The sequence below is a fragment of the Solea solea genome, chromosome 19, assembly GCF_958295425.1.
Source record: "Solea solea chromosome 19, fSolSol10.1, whole genome shotgun sequence".
Lineage (NCBI taxonomy): Eukaryota > Metazoa > Chordata > Actinopteri > Pleuronectiformes > Soleidae > Solea > Solea solea.
Genome location: NC_081152.1, coordinates 19,033,694 through 19,053,369, shown reverse-complemented (window position 1 = coordinate 19,053,369; position 19,676 = coordinate 19,033,694). Strand labels below are relative to the sequence as shown.

General features: G+C 40.9%; 1 protein-coding gene across 1 annotated transcript; it reads left to right on the top strand.

The window, feature by feature from the left end:
- Positions 1–147: 147 nt before the first annotated feature.
- ptpa (protein phosphatase 2 phosphatase activator) lies at positions 148–18,470 on the top strand. Its single transcript, XM_058617135.1, has 10 exons — positions 148–768; positions 2,719–2,816; positions 2,956–3,042; positions 3,733–3,858; positions 3,975–4,092; positions 4,677–4,776; positions 5,352–5,476; positions 6,622–6,722; positions 13,056–13,163; positions 17,840–18,470. Exons 1-10 carry the CDS (start codon positions 744–746, stop codon positions 17,912–17,914), a joined length of 963 nt encoding a protein of 320 aa, XP_058473118.1. The 5' UTR covers positions 148–743; the 3' UTR covers positions 17,915–18,470.
- The last annotated feature ends 1,206 nt before the right edge of the window (positions 18,471–19,676 follow it).

The window sequence follows — 19,676 nt, the reverse complement described above, 5'->3', positions numbered from 1 at the left end:
ATTAACAGTAGCGTGCCTACCCATTTTAAAGGGCAGGGACAAAAACTTAAAGGGTACCTGGGGTCGAAGGCAGCCCAGCCTTGGGGACTGAATTACATATGGACCTCCACACATTATTGTTTAATTAAAATTTCCAAATATTGTGTCCTCTAAAGAGATAATGTCATGTAGGTACAGTAGGGAACTTCATAACAGCACCCTTGTTGATTGTAGTTCCAGGTCCAGCACAGCTTGGCACGGCACAGCTCGGCCCTACACAGTGACACAAACTAGGGACTAGTGACTTGTAAAGCAGTTGTTTTCGGTGCTACTGAATCATTAGAATCAGTTAATTAAACCCCTGTCTGAAACAGTCACTGAAATGAAAGTCTATCTATCTAGTGTGTGAATACGACAAAAGAAAATACTGTATTTAAGAACTAAAGTTGTGTATACGTACTTTACTTTTGAAATTACTTTTGATACTTACAGTCAGTACAGTAAATGTCATATACTTAAAGACTTTTCTGCTCTAGTAATATTGTAAAAAGGTGACTTCGCCTTCTGCCAAAGTTATTTTCCTAGTAAAATACTCACGTAACCATTTTAGGTACTTTAAACAACACTGCATAATCTCATATTCATTGAGATGCCAAACACAGAGGCAGAGTTGTCATTCACGTTTCCCCCGGGTGGGGGCAGTGCGGCGCCATGACGGTTTTAAATCAGCCAGGAAGCTGCGAAGAGGACAGAGAAGAAGCGGCATGGCGGAAACAGAGCAGCAGTCAGGTAAACGCTGCTACAGTTTATGCGTGTGTGTTGTGTTTGTATGAATGTGCATGAATGTGTGTGTATGTGTGTATGTGTGTGTGTTCAGCTGCCACCAAACACACAACATTTAACCAACAATTTTAGTGTTTGAGAGTCTAAAATGTCCGCTGTTCACAAGCAGAGCTCCAGTATCATTCATGCACATAAGGTGTAGAGAAACCGTGTGTTACACTCTCTCTTTTACAATAATTAATTTAATTAATACAATAATAAAAACAATTAACTGTCACTCGTTTTAAGACATTATGGCTTTGTGTCTAACTTTGTGTGTGTATGTGTGTGTTTGCGTCACACACACACACACAACACACACACACAGTGTTTGACAGGTTCAAGTGTTGCATCCTGTTATTAGTCAGGCTTTACTGTATTTAAATCACGTGTGTTATAATCGGACTACTGTCCTCATTCTGAGTCAAACATTCAGATTAAGTCGCCAAAAGAATACAGAGCATAGTGCAGTGAAATATACGGAACATCCCTTTAATGGACCTGTTTACTCACTGTGTATATCCACAGCAATGTTTTTGATAATAACCGGATTCAGACAACAAGCTGTGTAAAACACTGTCATCTAAACGGCGTGTTCTGATTACTTTAATCTGAATGCAGGTCATACTAGAAACCAATAATCTGTTGTCCGACCATATTCTGAATAAGACATTCAGATTTCAGTGTTTACTTGAGTCTCCAGATTCAATAATCTGTCATATTCCTGTTTGTAACACATTACGTTCCACTGCAGGTGTTCTAATCTGATTATGCATGTCTGCGTAATGAGACTAAAGTCAGAATATTCCACCCTTTGTTTACATGTTACATTCAGATATTAACCAGATTACAACAATCTGATTTGGAATGTCACGCAAAGAGTGTAATCAGAGTAATCAGATTAAGACATAAGGAGTGTTCTGATCTTTGTCTGATTATGTAGACATGGCTGTAATGTTTACATGAGTCTTAATCAGATTATAATTTGTAATATACAAAACATTATGTCCATTACAGGTGTTATAATCTGTGATAATCACTCCTCTGACTAAAGTCATAATCAGAGTAATCAGTAATCAGATTAAGACATGAGGAGTTTCCTGATGTTTGTCTGATTATGTAGACGTATAATGAGATTATATAGTGGATGTAACGTCAACATGAGTCGCAATCAGATTTTTACCTCATGGAGATGTCAGATTAAAGTCAGTGGTTGTTTTTTTGTTTCCAGTAGAGCTGCAACTAACGATTATTTTCATAACCGATTAATCCGTCGATTATTTTGTCGATTAATCGTTTTGGTGTTCAGAATATCAGAAAACCTTAAAAAATGTGGATCGGTGTTTGTCAAACCTGGAAATGATGATGTTCTCAAATGTCTTGTTTTGTCCACAAACCAAAATGATTCACTTTTATTGATTTCTTTGTTATCCAGAGCAAAGAAATAAAGAAAATATTCAGAAAATCGGAAATCTTGTTTTAATCATGAAAAAAAGCTTTAAACCGATTATTTGATTATCAAAATAGTTATCGATTAAATTAGTAATCGATTAATAATCGATTAGTCGATTAATCGTTTCAGCTCTAGTTTCCAGGTAAACAGATTATTGATTATTCAGAGTATAACCTTATTAAGGTTAATGTAAGTGGAACATGTGAATGTTGAATTTTCTTATTCTGACTACATAGTTTTAATCAGGTTAACATTACATTATTTCTGTCCATGTCAGCAATGAGTGCATTGTCACTAAGGGCTATTCCGTGTATTTCATTCCACCTCCGTTGCAGTCTTTCTTTTTCTCCTGTTAAAACAGTTTTACTTTCTGCAGACACTGACGTTTATGTCCAAATAAAAACTGAATTAATTTCAACGACTTCTTCACTTCCCCTGAACAGTATTTTGAATCCATTTGTTAGGATCCACTCCTGAGGATGAAGCACCTGAATTCACCTACATGGTGCCAAAGAAAGAGATCAGCATGGTGCCTCACATGGGCAAGTGGAAAAAGTCTCAGGTGGGTTCCTGTCAGTCTCTGTCAAGGGTTTTCTGTGATTTGTTTTGTTTGGAATTAAAGTTATCGAAGAGATTCTTTTGAATTCTAATGAAACAGTTTTCTGCTCTTTTTGTTGATTTTAAAATGTAATTTTTTTCAGGCATATGCCGACTACATGGGCTTCATTCTGACACTGAATGAGAGCGTGAAAGGAAAGAAGCTCACGTGTGATTATAAAGTGTCTGAGGTTTGTGTTTTCTTCTCGTCAGAGGCTTTGTCTTTTCATGTTTTGGTCATTTGTATATTTAAAGGGTTTAAACTTTGAGGGCTCATTGTTGCTCTCTCTGCTGAGGCAACTGAAATACAGATTTTAGCTACTTAACAAAAGGTTTACCTAAAAAACTCTACGTCACCTTAGGTCTGTGATGTCATTAGAATGTGGCCACTGCTGTATCTCACTGTTCAACAGACTTGAAGTGTGTGTCACTCTTATTCTCCTGCACCAAACTCCATAGAGAAAATCATCGATTTTTACATCACAGCTTAAGGAGTTGTTTATTGACTTCACCGGTAACTTAAAATGTGTAATTTTGTGACTTCAGTTTAAAATAAAGGAAATACTTTATTCTGGTTTACCTTAAGTGACACAAACTTACCAAAGGAGGCAGCAGGAGGGCAGCAGCTACTGTGAGCTAAAAATCACTGATTTCCTCTATGGACTTTGGTGCAGGAGAGAGATGAGTTTGCAAAGTGAGACAAACTTGATGAGATAAACATAATCTAAGATATCAGACTCATTTCTTAGCTAAAGTGCTTCTTTTTCTTTTTCCTCTTTATTTCACTTAACTTATAAAACCTTCTATTAATTGCTGATGTTTACTGTGTGACAGTGAGTGTAGCTACATTCGCTTTTGTTTTGTCTTGTCATGTGCGACAGACGGCGGAGAAGTTAGTGGATCTTTTGGCGACACTGGACCGGTGGATAGACGAGACTCCGCCTGTTGATCAGCCGTCACGCTTCGGTAATAAGGCCTACAGGACCTGGTACGGCAAACTAGACCAGGTCAGTACATACACATGACTCTCTCTGATCTGATGTGACTGTATGCTGTTTATGTAGAACATGTTTATCATCATTATTATTATTATTATTGCTGTTATGTGTGTTTGTGTGAGCAGGAAGCAGAGGCCTTGGTGTCCGCAGTGATTCCTGCGGACAAACACGCAGCAGCAGCAGAGATAGCCGTCTACCTGAAAGAGTCCGTGGGGAACTCCACCAGGATAGACTACGGAACAGGTGACACTAGTGCTGCTGTGTGTCCACGTCCTCATCTCTGTCCACTACCATATAACCCAGCGGAGTCCAAACTCTGTCCCCTCACAAAGTCTGAAAATACTGAAACGTAACGTGGGCCAAATGTAAACTTAATCAAATATTTGTTGAGTGTTAACAGTTAAATATCAACTTTGCATTTTATGTTTCTGTCACAAAACATTATTTTTCATATATTTTTTCTGTTCCATAAATATCAGCTTTTAAAGTGTAGATATCTCGGTTTTAAACAAACATAACCTCAGACTTAAATGCTTATTCCCTGACTATGTCCACTAAATGACCAAATGTAATCTCAGTAGGATATTTTAATAACTGATTAATCTGTTGATTATTTTATCAATTAATCAATTAGTTGTTTGGTCCATGAAACGTCAGAAATTGCTGAAATGAATGATCAGAGAAAATCACGTTTGAACTCCCTGACGGAGGCAGCAGTGGATCAACAACACCTGCATGCTGTGAAATCGGAAAAGGAAAAGCCTTAAGACTAACCTCACGTTGTAAAGGTGTGTTTTTAAAGATCTTCTGTTTGTGTGCGTTCTCAGGTCATGAAGCGGCGTTCGCTGCGTTCCTCTGCTGTCTCTGTAAGGTCGGCGCTCTCAAGGTTGAGGATCAGCTGGCGATAGTTTTTAAGGTGTTTACCAGGTGAGCTGCTGCTGTTTGGCTCTTCTTCACACTACAACACAGGGCTCTCATTGTTGGCTGTGTTAAATAATGTAAATCTCTTTGTACAACACTTAATCTGTTTGATTTTCTTTTTTCACCGAGTTCAGTAGCAGAAAACTGAAGTTTTGTAAACCACTTACTCTCCCACACCAAATCCCATAGAGAAAACCATCGATTTTGACATCACAGCACACAGGACTTGTTTGTCCACTGCTGCCTCCATCATTAAGTTCAAATGTGTCATTTTGTGACACAGAAGTCGTAAAATAACACAGAAGTCAATGTTCAGAAGTCAATGTTCAGCTTCAGCTCAGTGACACAAACCTGCCACACGAGGCAGCAGTAGACCAGCTGCTACTGTCTCCCTGGGAGCTAAAATCATTGCTTTTGTCAATAGACTGGTGTTGGGAAGACATAATGATCATGAGTCGGGACGCACTGTTATCTTCTGTTGTTTCCTTAAACAAGATACTGTTTTCTCACAATCACAATCACAATCACAGGATGACGTGTCTCTGCCTCTGATGTGATGTGCCCTCACCTGTTTGTTGCAGGTATCTGTCTGTGATGAGGAAGCTGCAGAGAACCTACAGGATGGAGCCCGCCGGGAGCCAAGGTGTGTGGGGACTGGACGACTTCCAGTTCCTGCCCTTCATATGGGGAAGCTCCCAGTTAGTAGGTAAGAACCATCCTGACAGAGCTCATGTCCACTTATGAACAGTAATAAATGGACATTGTGCTGCTTTTCCATGAGATTAATTGTTTAGTATAAAAGTAATATCTGAATTTGATGGAGAAACATCATTAATATGATAGAATCACTCTGCTGTACCAAAACAAACATGGTTGGTCAGTAAACTGCTTCACCTGTATTGTGTGTTCACCTTAATCCAAAGACCGCTGTGGGACCATGAGTAAATACACACAGATGACAGAAACTTAAATGTCCAGTCCACTTTATTGCCCTTTTTGTGTGTGCTTTATTGTCCAAAAGCAAACACAACAACAAAAGGAACAAAGAAATTCCTGTCTGTCTGTGTGTCTGTCTGTGTGTCTGTCTGTCTCACTCACTCTGGTTAAATAAACAAAACATCCAACCACCCAGGTGCATTCTGGTCGCCCCCCAGTCATCCTACATCAGTGTCTTTCATGATATCCACTCTATGACCAAACTAAAACATAGTAAATAACAGACATTCTGATTTTCTTCATAAACGTATGAACTAAATTAAACAAAACCATTGCTAATATTAATAAATACAAATAATCAAATATGTGAAACAAAGATTTATAATATACCGAAACAAATGGCTCCTACGTGTATTTTCAATCTGTTTAATTATGTATAAAATGGCAGAAGAATGGGCTTTAATTTTGTTATTCCCACAAAATTATCAATGTAGGTGATTATTTCACATCTGAATCTCCTGTTAATCAATGAATTTGGTCCATAATAATAAGGTTTTTCTGCTTTAATATTGCAGAGGAACAAAGTAACTAAATCACAGACACTCGACCTGATTCATCCATTCATTTATTAATCTAGTAATCAATTACTAATCAATGAATTGTTGCAGCCCCATTGTTAATCTGACAGATTGTTGTCACTGCATCATAATACATCATGACTGATGTGAGACTCATCCTGTGCGTCATGGTTACGGCTTCACATCTGTCACACACACACACACACACACACACACACACACACACACACAAACACACTCTCCAGTGTCGCCACACAGCCTGAGCTCATTTCATGAGGAGGTGAATGGTGACACCTAGTGGTGAACACGTGCACTTGCATCTCCATCTTCTCTCCAGATCACCCGACCATGGAGCCGCGGCACTTCCTGGACGAGAAGGTGGTGAACGAGCATCACTCGGACTACATGTTTCTGGACTGCATCAAGTTCATCAATGAGGTGGGACGAGTTTCCATGGCAACCAGTTTTCTGACAACTGACTCGATAGTGTAAACAACAACAACATTCAGATTATGATGCTTGGATGATAGGGTTTTCAGTCGTATTCCCATTCACTTCTGACTCACGTCTACTAAAGGAGGATATAATCTGATTATACACGTCAGCATAATGAGACAGAGATCAGATTACTTCACATGTCCTAGTAGTGACCATCGGTGGTTACATGGTCAGCAGTGTTACGATTATAAAGCGATAGTAAAAAATGAGACACGGAAGTGAAAACATTGCTGACAGCGGGGGGAAAATTAAATTTAGCCACTTAATAGGAAGCTGACTCTACAAACACTATCTTAAATCTACGGTCTCTTAAGAACATGTTTGACACATTATGTCAGTTAGACAACCTTTTTTTAACAGGAAATTTGTGTTTGTGTCACTCTGTAAACCGCTTACTCGCCCACACCAAAGTCCATTGAAAAAAATCTGCGTTTTTAGCCTGCGGGAGCTCAGGAGCTGCTGGTGTACGGCTGCCTCGTTTGTTAGGTTTGTGTCACTGAGGTAAATTTTTCAAGTATTTCAAACACAGAAAGTCACAGATTATCACGTGTGAGTTCACCCGTGGAGGCAGCGGTGGGTCAACAACTCCTGCGGCGCTGTGACGTAAAATTGCTGATTTTCTCTGTGGACTTTGGTGTGGCGTGAGCGTGGGGTTTCTTGAGTGACACAAATTTCGGTTTCCTGTTTTAGCGTCGGTGTCTCAAGTAGGTTCTTGATGCCGGGGGGGGCTGTATGAAGTCAGAGTGTTCCTACTTCATACAGTCATACACAGTGATAAATCATAGGGAAAGGCTGTGAAATCAGGCTTTTCCTGTTGTTTCACCTGAAGTTTTTTTACCTTCATTTGTCTTGTCCGGCCGGCGTGAGTACATGTGTACATTTGTGCATGTACAGTATACATGTTAGATATTTCTGAGTGGTGGAGCGTGAGCTCGGCGTCACCGCTGAACGTGGTTCCGCTCAGGAAAAGGAAGACGGAGGGGAAAAGGTAAACGGATTCTGCCGGAGCAGGAACCCTCGGCTTTTGTTTTTTGGTTTTGGAGGAAAAGGAGGGGAGGGAAGTGGGGGAGGGCGTTGGTGGAGCAGCTACATCCTTTTCCTCCTTCCCTCTTAGACACGCCACCTCCTCCTCCTCCTCCTGTTTGACCTCTCTCTCCTCCTCTCATTGATGGAAGGATGCTGCTGCTGCTGCTGCTGCTGTTTTCATGAAGGTTGTCCCTGCGCCTCCTCCTCACTCCTCCTGGGTTTTATTTTTAACCTTTTGTCACTTAACGCAACATTTTTTTTCCCCCTTCTTACATTGTTGACTTTGATGTGTTTTATTGCTGTGACCGTTTCAGTCAAGTGAGGGAAAATTAATTTTCCAGCTAAATGTCCTGCGGTTGTAGCGTCTCCCCCTGTGTGACGACTGTGACGTGGGATTACATCATCTCAATCTTGGGAAGCCAGATTTCATGATTTAGTTTACTTTTTATAATCTAAAGGTTTTATGGAGAGATGTATTAGTAATCTAAATAGTGTAAGTGTTGTAGGCGTGAACACGTACACAGTAGGCGTACAAAATCAACTCGACTCTTGCGTGCTTCGTGATTTCCTCTTGGACAATTGTGATTTGATGCAGAAAAATCGCTAATTGAAGATTTAAAAAGAGAAATCTCTGCAGTATTTGCCCCATGCTTGCTTGCCCTAATGTCATGGGATAGTCTTAGAGTTGAGGCGATAAGGTACTACATTAAGGAAATAAACAAAAGGCTCACCTATTAAACTCATTGTGAAAGTCCAGTGTGTGGAAATTGGTGACATCTAGTGGTGAAAAAGCAGATTTTAAGAAACAAAGGGAATCCCCTGTTCACCCTTCTTTTTTTAAGTATGTCGGGGAATTACGGTGGCCTTCACAGACCAGAAAAGTTGTTGTTTTTTGTTTGCAGTCAGATTCTCTTGCGTCTGGTTTGTCCGTTTGTCGTCTGCTGGTGGCACAAGATCTCGGGTTAGCCATTGTTCACAGTATCAGTCGATAACAATGCTCCACGTCATATTTTGAGCGTACAAACAGTGACTATGTGTATAAAATACACAGTACTGTATACACAGTACTGTGTATACGACTGATTTACTGTGAAACAAATACGCCATCCTGGAAGCCCACATCATGGTTGGTGAGGTTGCTCCAAGTTACCGAGTTTGAAATCTGAGTTCAGGTGACGTTCGTGAAGAAGTTATGAAAACAAATGGAACCCTGTGGGCCAAAGTCACTCACCCACACCAAAGCCCATTGAGAAAATCTGCAATTTTACAACACAGCACACAGGAGTCGTTGATCCACTGTTGCCTCTGTAACTGTGTTAAAATGTCTTGTTTTATGTCTTTGGTGTTTGTGTGACGGAGGTAAATCTGAAAGAGGGATTTAAAACTTGTCAATAAGGCAGCAGTTGAACATCAGCTCATATTTTCCTGTGAGCTAAAATCATCGCTTTTCTTTATGGACTTTGGTGTGGGAGCGTTAGTGGTTTTTAAAGTGACACAAAATCCTTTGAACGCGTTGTAAAATACCAATATGAAAATGAGATTTTTGGGGTCAAACCCACTCTTCTATGAACACGACACCTGAGGAACACCGGGCAGGAATATCTTCAAATTGGGTGCAGATGTTCACTCGGACTCAGATTAGATTTGAATGGTCAAAGGTGACGGTGACCTCCTCGTGAATAGGAACACGTGAAAGGAACCCTTTCAGATGTGATACAAACATTCACACGGACACGTGGATTACGTGTTTATATGTGGAGGGGGGGGCAAAGGTCACCGACATGGTGGCCTCTCATAGCATATTTTTTAACATTAAAATCACAGATATTCAAAATTTTTTGAGCAGATGAGTCTGAAAGTGTGCGGAGGAAACAACTTTTAGTTTATAAATGTTAGTAATAAATGTTTATTAAACATTTATAAATGTTTATTAAAATAAACATTTATTATTTTTATTATCAGGTCCGAACCCGGCAGCCTGTTTTTCACCTGATTGTCTTCGCTTGTTGTTTGGTCTCTTGTTGACTGTTGCTCAGACGGGCCTGAAAGTATTTTCCTGTGATTCTCTCTCACACACACACACACACACACACACACACACGCACACAAGCCCAAGGATACTTAAACTCCTGTTCTTTTTTTAATTCACACACAAGGCTGTAGTGTGCGTGCTTGCGTGTGTGCGTCGTCCCGAACATGAGTCACTTCCTTCACCACATGCTGCTGTGAATCACTCCTTCCTCCAGGGAGTACGGTCTGTCTCCTCCCCCCTTTCCTCCCTCCCGTCATGCCCTTCCCCCCATGTGTTCTCATGTGAGGCCCTGGAAAGTGTCTCGAGCTCTGTGTGTGTGTGGGAGGGTGGGGGTTTGAGGGGATGAGAGGGAGGGAGAGGGGGAGGCTGTGGGGGAGGCTGGTGTATGGGGGGATGGAAAAAGGAGAGGGTTGTTAGATTGATGCCCCGGGGTCTGGGTTTGGGTTCGACTGCCTCTTGGGAGAAAACGGTGGGAAAACGGTCTGACGTCCTGCCTTCATTCATTCACTCATTCACTCATTCATTCATTCATTCATGTATTAACTCATACATGTGTCACTTACAGTCTTTATCCATTAGTCTGGGCATGAATACGCTCACTGCTGATTCCAGCCTTTTGTTATGGGTGGTGTCGATTGTTGCAGGAAGAAGAGTCGACCGTGTAAACGTCAACTAAGACTTTATCCCCACGGCAACAGAACTATCTCTGTATCCTCTTTTTATTTTTTTGTTCTTAAAACTTTTCTTTACACATGGCATTGTTTCAATAACTGTCTTTTTGCCGATATATTGGGAGAGCTTGGACCGATATATATATGTATATATGTGTATATATATATATGTATATGTGTATATATATATATGTATATATGTATATATGTATATGTATATATGTATATGTATATATGTATGTATATATGTATATATGTATATATATATATGTGTATATATATGTGTATATATATGTATATATGTATGTATGTATGTATATACAGTGTATATATATATATACATATACACATACACATACACATATATGTGTATGTGTGTGTGTGTATGTATATATATATATATATATATATATATATATATATATACAGTATATATACACACACACACACTTTTTCTCTTCCGTAGTTTAATTAGCACAATGTTTTGTGTAGTCGTGTAGCAGCAGATGTAGATATACATTTTCCTCATTGTTCATAGTAGTTGTAGAGGACGCCAGTATAAAAGTCAAAGAGTTAGCAGCTTATTCAGACTACTGTTTTAATCCTTAGTCAAATCAAGGGATCTTGGCGTGTTTGCCGCCGATCTACCATAATACATTTTAAAGCCAATATCAGACGATACCCATATTGTGTATCCCTAATGTCTTCATACACACAAACTGACTTTTAAATGACTTTAAATGTAAATAGTATGTGCATGCCAGGCCTGTAGGGGACACTGTAACGCCGCCTCAGAAGTACACCTAAAACAGAGTGGAAGACGATGCTAAAGATCCACCGTTATGTCGTTAAGCGGCTAAAAATGTAGTCAAATTAAGCTGCTATCTCCATGACTTCTATGCTTTCACTGTTAACTACTATTATTTTTGAAGAACATGTATATTTACATCTTCTGCGACATGATTTTGCTAATTGTTATGTTAACTTCAGTACAGGAGCTACTTAAAGAAAAACATATAACATGTATAGCATGTGATGGACTCATTGAGCAAGTCCAATATCATGTATCCCTACCTATATCATCAACATTTTCCCAAAGTTGCGTATTGGTTGTGTACATGAAAACACAAGGGTGTCCTTTTCGAGATTTTCCAAATATGCTGATTTTGTTTTTGTTGAGCGTGGAAAGATGCAGATGAGTCTGGGTTTTGTCTGATTGAGTGACAACTTTCTCCGCTGAATTTACACAGTGGGTCCTGATATGTTGTCCGTACCTGATTTTTGCTTATGTCGTCTTTCAAAAGTGACTCCTATCTGAGATCTGCATTTACACTGGGGAACACAAACCACGGGGTGGGCGTGGCAACAGAAGTGAAGTGAAAGTGATGGTTCTGTGAGAAATGTAGAAATCCATCGCTGGAAAAGGCTTTAAAGACATGAAACCTCAGCATGAATCCTCTGGTTTAACATCTTGTCCTCTGTTGCACTGGTTAAAAAGACAGTCATGTGTTTTATAGATAGTGTACACTGTCCTGTTTTTAAGGAAGCAAGATGTCTGATCTGTCCGCTTTTACATTGTAGACGCAAATGAATGAATATCTGATTTGTATCGGATTTATTTCCACATAAGAACGAGGCCTAAAACTGAATCCATGTGCTTTCTTTTTTTCTCCCCCCTGCTCACACTGTCGTGAGTCATATCTGATTTGTGCCACATGGGAGGAACAGATCAGAAGTGGGTCACTTGCACCATGCGGTGTAAATACAGCCCTATCGTCACATGACTAAACATTGGTTATAGTAATAATAATAAAAAAAGCTTTGGTAGTTGCTGCTTCAAAGGGATAGGTCAGGATTTTTAAGTGTGATTATGTGAGGTACTGACACACACTCAGCTGACAACACGCCAGTCACAGCTCACACAAGTGAAAACAAGTCTAAGATTGTGTTTCATTCTTTATTTTTTGCCATTTTGACAACAAGAAACTGGAGTTTGTCAGCCGCTCGCTCTCCCACACCAAACCCATAGAGAAAATCAGTGATTTTGACACCACAGCACACAGGAGTTGACAATCCACTGCTGCCTCATAGAAGTACACTCAAATGTGTTATTTGGTGATTTCAGTGTTTGAAAATCTTCCTTCACAGTTATCTCAGTGACTCAAACTTACCAGTTTCCTTGTGAGCTAAAATTGATGTTTTTCTCTATGGGATTTGGTGCAGTTCACGATCTTGAGTTTGTGGACATAAAAGGCTGCTGAACAGAGAGAGAGAGAGAGAGAGAGAGAGTGAGAAAGTCAAGCTGGTGTAGATTTGACTTAAGCTTCTGTTGTGGCGAAAGTGGTTAAAATCTGTTCTCCTTCTGTCCCTCCCGGAAGCCGCGTTTTCACCGAGACCGAGCCTCTGTGTCTGGGCCCGGGTCCTCGGTGCTGCCTCTACTGTAGAAGCAGTAGCAGCCACAGATTCATATTTCACCTTTTTAATGCATGCATTATCTCATGATGTCACGTCACTCCACTCACTGTCCCTGTTTCACCTCTGCAGATGAAGACGGGTCCGTTTGCCGAACACTCCAACCAGCTGTGGAACATCAGCGCCGTTCCGTTGTGGTCCAAAGTGAACCAGGGCCTGATCCGCATGTACAAAGCTGAGGTACAACCTTCATTATGTCCACCTGTAGCCAGAGATGTTGGTATTTAGCTTTACGACAGAATTAGTGTTATTATGTGACAGTTTTAAATGTGCTTTATATTACACGTATTCTTATGTTTTTAACTGTGTTTAACTGTGTGCTCTTTCATGGAGTGCAGTCATTGTTGTGACACCAGCTGCTTCTCTGTAGTAGGACAGGACCAAATGGACCTCTCTCTCTCTCTCTCGCTCTCTCTCTCTGTCTCTCTTTCTGTGTCTCTCTCTCTGTCTCTCTTTCTTTCTGTCTCTCTCTCTCTCTCTGTGTCTCTCTCCCTCTCCTCCCTCCCCCCTCCCTCCCCTCCCGATTCTGTAAGCAGGAACTCTGACTTGGAGCGGCAGTGTTCCGTTTCATTTTATTCACACAAAAAAAGAAAGAAAAAAAAGAAGGTCAGAACTTTCCAGATTCCGAGTCGTCTGGAACACGAGCATCAGTACAACCACACGGAGCTCTTAAAATGGCCGCCCGCTCCAGTTTTTTTTTACTTGTAAATCACGAAGATTGTTGTATTTTTTTGTTTCTGACTTGAAACTGTAACTATTTTTTATTTTAAGTCTTCAATAAGAAAATATACAGTACATACAGTATATATATTTAAAAACACATAAACTATAGGAAACTCTTTTGCCGCCGCCGTCTCTGACTTTAACGTTAATTATGGGAAAACTGCTTCACGTGTTTACGTTGACATTTAAGAAATTGGGTTAGTGCTGAACGCCAGCTGTGACAAACAGCCAAACGCCCGTGTGGACTGGGAGCGAGGCAGGAAAGGGTTAAGCTAGAAAAGAGAGAATGGAATTGTGTGTGTGTGTGTGTGTGTGTGTGTGTGTGTGTGTGTGAGGTGGTTAGGGGGGTGGGGTTACAGAAGGGAGGGAGGGGGGTGGGGGGGATGTCTAAGCTCGTTCTTTCCCCGCCTGCATGCCCACATCCTGTGTTTTCCAGAGCAGCCTGTGAGTCTTCCCAAAGAGCTGAGGGGCCAAGCTGTCTGCCTGCCCCCCCCATCCCTCCCTCCCTCCCTCCCTCCCTCTCTCTCTCCCTCCCTCCCTCCCTTTGCTGTTCCCTACATTAAATCCTCCCTCCCTCTCCCTCTCTCTGTGTCCCGACCTTCCTCTCAGCCTGGAGCAACCATCAGCAGACTCGCATTCCTCTCTCCCTTTTCCTGGCCCCACTCAGGGGTTTGAGGCACCGAGCGAGAGCGAAGCGCCGTCCGTCCGTCCATCCGTCTGCTCGCTTTCTGTCCGTCTGAGAGCAGACGATAGTTGTGAGCGTCTGAGAGGACAAAAAAAGAAAAAAAACCCGCCGGTGGACAGTTTTGGCGGTTTATTCCGTCCCACGTCTCGTCCGTACTTGGCAATAAACACCAGGCCGCCTTAAATAACCTTAATGTAGATTAAAAACCAAAACTTTCCGCACAAAAACTCCGACTGAAAGACTTTTGTTTGTTTTAGCTGCGAAAAAAGGAAGAAAAAAAAAGAGTGGACTTGCACAGACATGAAACTGAATTCATCACAGTGTCTGTTTTCACTCGCGTCAAAGACAAAGGAGCGAGTGACTCGGCAACAGGAACACTTTTATTACTTTACTCATTAATTAAAGTTAAGATTTCCGTCACAGTCGGTGCTGAATCTAAGACTACCCGTGTGTGTTTTTTAAGACGATGAAAACAGTAAAAGCTGGAGTATAAATTATTGATCAATAATTCCACTGTGACCTTTTCATCATAATGTGAGTCAAGTGATTTCTTTTCTCCTCCTCCTCTTCTTCTAGACTCTATTTCCAGCCTTGTGGAAATCTGGCCCCCATGATAGGGGACTGACCAATCACATGTCCGTTCTGACTCTTCAAAAGTTGATTTACCCTGTGATGAAAGGTTACTATGGAACAACTGATCAATAATGACAAAAAAAGTCCCGCCTACTTGAACAAATATAGTTTTCCGTCTCTGAGCTCTCTCTTCTCTGACTCTGGGCCCAAACACCAGTGAGCTCCCAGTGAGGATGTAAATCTAAACCAGGCCACACATACAGTATATATACACTTAAATCTTTATATATAAAAAGAAAAAAGAAGCTAAATCCCTTCTTCAAACAGCTGCACGCTGTTAACATGAATCAAACTGTGTGTTTGTTGGACTATTTTCAGCGGAGGGATTAATCCACATTTGGTTCTCTGTTTCGCTCGGAGACGAAAAGACGGAAAGTCTGTGAAACGTAAAGAAGAAGAAGAATGAACATCTATGTGAAAATGTTTTAGTTTGAATACTCGACACTGTGTTTTACGTCCACGCTGAGGCTTCTGAAAATGTTAGTTTTAGGCCGTATCCACACTAAAACGTATTATTATTTGTTGATACACAAAGCCCCGCTGTATCTAATCTCGTCTCTCTCTCTTTGGCTCTGTCCACACAGAAATGCTATGAAACATAAACGATAGTTTTCTTTTGTTAAACACGGCATCGTTTCAGGAAACTTGGTCTTCATCCACATGAAAACCGCTGCAGTACACGTGTCAGGCCTGTAGGTGGCACCGCTACAGAAATACACCAGAACAGTTTTGGAGAAGAAGACGTTGAGCACATGTGCCATGTGCAAAGCTTTTTTTTAAAAAGCTTAAGTATACATATATTACAGTGTGTACAATCACAGAGACAGAGGACGTCTAAGGACATAAAATAAAAGTTATCCTAAAGAGAAAAAGACCAAACAAACTCCCAACACCAGAAGAACAAGACAACGACAACAACGATGACGATAAGTGATGGTGAAGGCCATGAAAACATAAATAAGATGAGTCCTTTATTAGTCCCACAGTGGGGAAAATCTACATTGTCACAGCAGCCTAGATAGTAAAGAAAATAAATAATAAACATGCCTTTCCACTTAATGTGAAAGTTACAGCATAGAAAGATATTAACAATAACACTACGATAAAATCGAGTATACGTGTGCGTTATAGACAGAAAATGCTAATGGCAGAGCTTTAATGATCCCAAAATGCTGTTTGCGTGTGAATAAAACATAGATATGATTACGTTTTCATGTGGACGGTACGTTTGTCTGAAGCCTTTCTTGCCCAATAACCATCTTTCATCGTCTTCACTACTTCACGACCTCGACTCCTTCCTCACTTTCTCTGCCTCTGCTTTAAATTAAAATGTGAAAAGAATTATGAAAACACACACACACACACAATTGACTCTATTCAGGATTATTGATCAGTCTAATCAGATCACTTTTCTGATTTGACCATTGATGGAAAGAAGCACGTTTTCCTCTGTGTGAGCTAATCGATGACTCTGCCGTGTCTCACACTCAAAGAACAGTCCAGACTTCACTGCCACTGTTCCACCAGCACAGTATCCCCAACCCCCACCTCAGACCTCACACACCCTCACACACCCTCACACCCCTGCGGCCCAAAAACTGTGTCCTTTCTGAACTCAAACGTGGACGTTTTTAAACACGTGGTGGAAAGAGTTCACGACAACGCTCCCTACAAGGTTAAATCTATGTTCTTTTTAACTTAATTTTTGATTTGTTATCTGAAAATGAAGCGTTGATTTTTCACATAACTTTTTTTTCTTATGTAACTGAACTCCTCAAAGACGCGATCCGAGAGGCTTAACAACATGTAGCTAACGAGTAGTAGACTCTGATCTGAGTTACTCATGAGCGTCTGCACCAACTTTAGCCAATCAGAGACGAGGACATGTTGCTTTAATGCCTGATTCCTGGACCTGAAGGCGGTGATCGGAAAGTTAGCAGAGTCTATCATGGCCGACTTTGCAGGAACAGTTGTTCTTCTGTAGTTAAGCTGCGGTTGAAGACGTTTCACCCTCTCATCCAAGAAGCTTCTTCACTTCTAACGAGAGATGTTCCGTCCACACACACAGAGCTGAAGCGGTATTTTTTGAAAACGCCGGCCTCCGTGTTTCCGTGTAGACAGAGAACGCGCTATGATGACGTCACATTCCCAGCTCTCTCTCTTACGCTGTCATTCACTATCTTGTGTTTGGAGATGGTTTGACAGTGTTACCAACTGTCAATGAAAAAGTAACTAAAGTCAGTCTAAAAACACGCTACATGTCACAAGAACACGTCCTGTCTTTCACACACAGGGGTGAAAAAAGTGGTGAATCGTAAAATCAAGAGAGGAGAAAAACAAACCTAATTTAACTAGTTTTCAGTTCGTTCTTGTCTTAATGGTGCATTTCTTTCTTGTGAAGTATTTAGGTTTATGACAGAAAGTCGCTAAATTGGTCGCAAGTCTTTTCTTAAACGTAAACTGACTTTATTTCGTCGTCTCGGTGGATTTACTTTTGAAAACGGCAAAGAAAAAGATGGTTTCCGTTTTGTGCCGTTTCCGTCTGGACGTGGCCTTAACCTCTGAGGCTGATCGCGGTCTAGAGAGTCGTTTAATTGAACAATGCAGATCGTTCACCCCTCCCAGTTTTCAGGTCGTTGGTTTCACCTGAGGCAGGTGTGAACTGGTCGTTAGGGGCTCACCGGAGAGGCGGAGTCTGCTGCTGGATGCAATCTGGAAAACTGTCTGGACCCAATTCATGTTCATGTGTGGAAAGCGCTTTAGCGATGCCAGCTCCCTGTGTTTTCACACTGAACTTTGTCTTTTCTGTCCCCAGTGTTTGGAGAAGTTCCCCGTCATCCAGCACTTTAAATTCGGCAGCCTGTTGTCCATCGAGCCGGTGAAACCATGACTCTCGCAGAACGGGGGAATCTACGCTCACAACGACTGGGACACGCCAAACTCCGGCAGTCGGTCGGAAAAAAACCCACCAACGTTTCCCATTTCTCCGGTATCCTCACGAGCAAACACGACAGCAGCAACAGTCCAACACATGTAGTCCTCTTTGCTAACTGATGCTTAAAGCTTTGACTTTACCTCAAGAGTTTGGATCCTCGTCAGCACTTGGTTCATTCACAGTAACGTGAAGAAAGTTTAAAAACTGTGTGAATCTTTAAAAAGTCCTAATTTGCTCCATAGTTTATGATCCAGTTTTTCTTTCACAGGCCAAATAAATGCATTCAGCGGCAGATATTCCTGCATTTAACTTAAATCATGATTGAAACTGGAATTCATACTTGAATAAAAATTTATTTGTGCTCTGGGCGTTTCTCCCCCCAAACCCCCCCCCCCCCACAGTCAAATCCCCACACATTTGACTTCCCTTTTCATTTTTTAACCAAAAACACAAATGTTATGTTATTATTTTGACCTACCAAACCTAAGTTAATAAATATCTTTTTCTTTTATTTTGTGTTTTGTTTCGTTTCTCAGTTTCCTGGTTGCGATCATGTGAAGATTTCCCAGTGTGGGGCCGTCGTCGGTGGTTTCTGTGTCAGTACTTTGAACCAAAACCACCCTAGATTCCGTCTGAGCCTGAGAGAATAGAGCTTAGCGACCAACGTCACAGCGCAGAGCAAACCGGGATACCTGGAAATCCAGTCTCATCCATTCCCCTTTCTATAGTTAAACACATTATACTATTATTGTTGTAGTTAATTCAGTTTGATGCGATGTTGAAGAGTAAACTTAAAGAACATGGAATTAACCTGTTTTGTTCACACTAAATCTCACCAAACTCGGTGTTCACGTCAGGACCTGCGAACATTGTGATCTGGTCGAGTTTTAGAGTGACGTAAGGAATTTTGCTGAATTATAAAAATTAAAAACACGTTTTCACATTTCGTGTTCCCACTAGCCACACAACAGGCTCCGCCCTCACCTTCCTTTCATCTGTATGTGGGTTACCATGGCAACCATGGCAGAAGCAAAAAGTATGTTTTTATTCTTTTCCACCATTAGCACCAATCGGTCCACGATGTTCAGAGTCCGGTATAAATTTGCTTTATTCTGAGATGACAAATTATTGTGCGTCTCTTTCTCTAGCTCCAAAACTCAAAACATGCTGAGTTTTTTTTACTTATTTTTACTCATTATACAACAATTTATCGAATGCCCACACTATATCTTCAATAAAGCAATAAAGAAAAAACGGTTTTACTCTGTTTTACTAAAATAAATTGAGATTAGCATTAGCATTTGACGTGTCAGGATCCAAATCTGAATCTGAACTTTGTATTTTTGTGCGTTTGCTCTGGTCTAGATGCACATCGTTGTTGTTTTTTAGTCTGAAAACACTGCCTCATACTGTATCTGCTTCCTCACATGGACACCACTTCACTGCAGACTTCATGTTTTATTTGCTGTGACCTGCATGTGAACCAGCACTGAGGCAGAGTGAGGACTCTCTGATAACTGTTGAATCTTTCATGAGTCACAAAACATCACTCTCATCTTTACTTGTGCTTGTGGTGATGATGATGATGGTGTTGTTTTTTGATAAACATGAGGTTAAGAAGAGCCTGGAGTATTATTTCAATTTCACAGTTCTGACAACATGCAGCAGCAGCAGCAGTGGTGGAATTCCCCGGCACGTCCAGGAAGTTGGTCTACGG

Coding starts and splice junctions, on each gene's coding strand:
- ptpa (XM_058617135.1), top strand. CDS start 744: ATGGCGGAAACAGAGCAGCAGTCAG. Junction 6,723..13,055: donor GCATCAAGTTCATCAATGAG/GTGGGACGAGTT, acceptor TCACCTCTGCAG/ATGAAGACGGGTCCGTTTGC. Junction 13,164..17,839: donor TCCGCATGTACAAAGCTGAG/GTACAACCTTCA, acceptor TTCTGTCCCCAG/TGTTTGGAGAAGTTCCCCGT.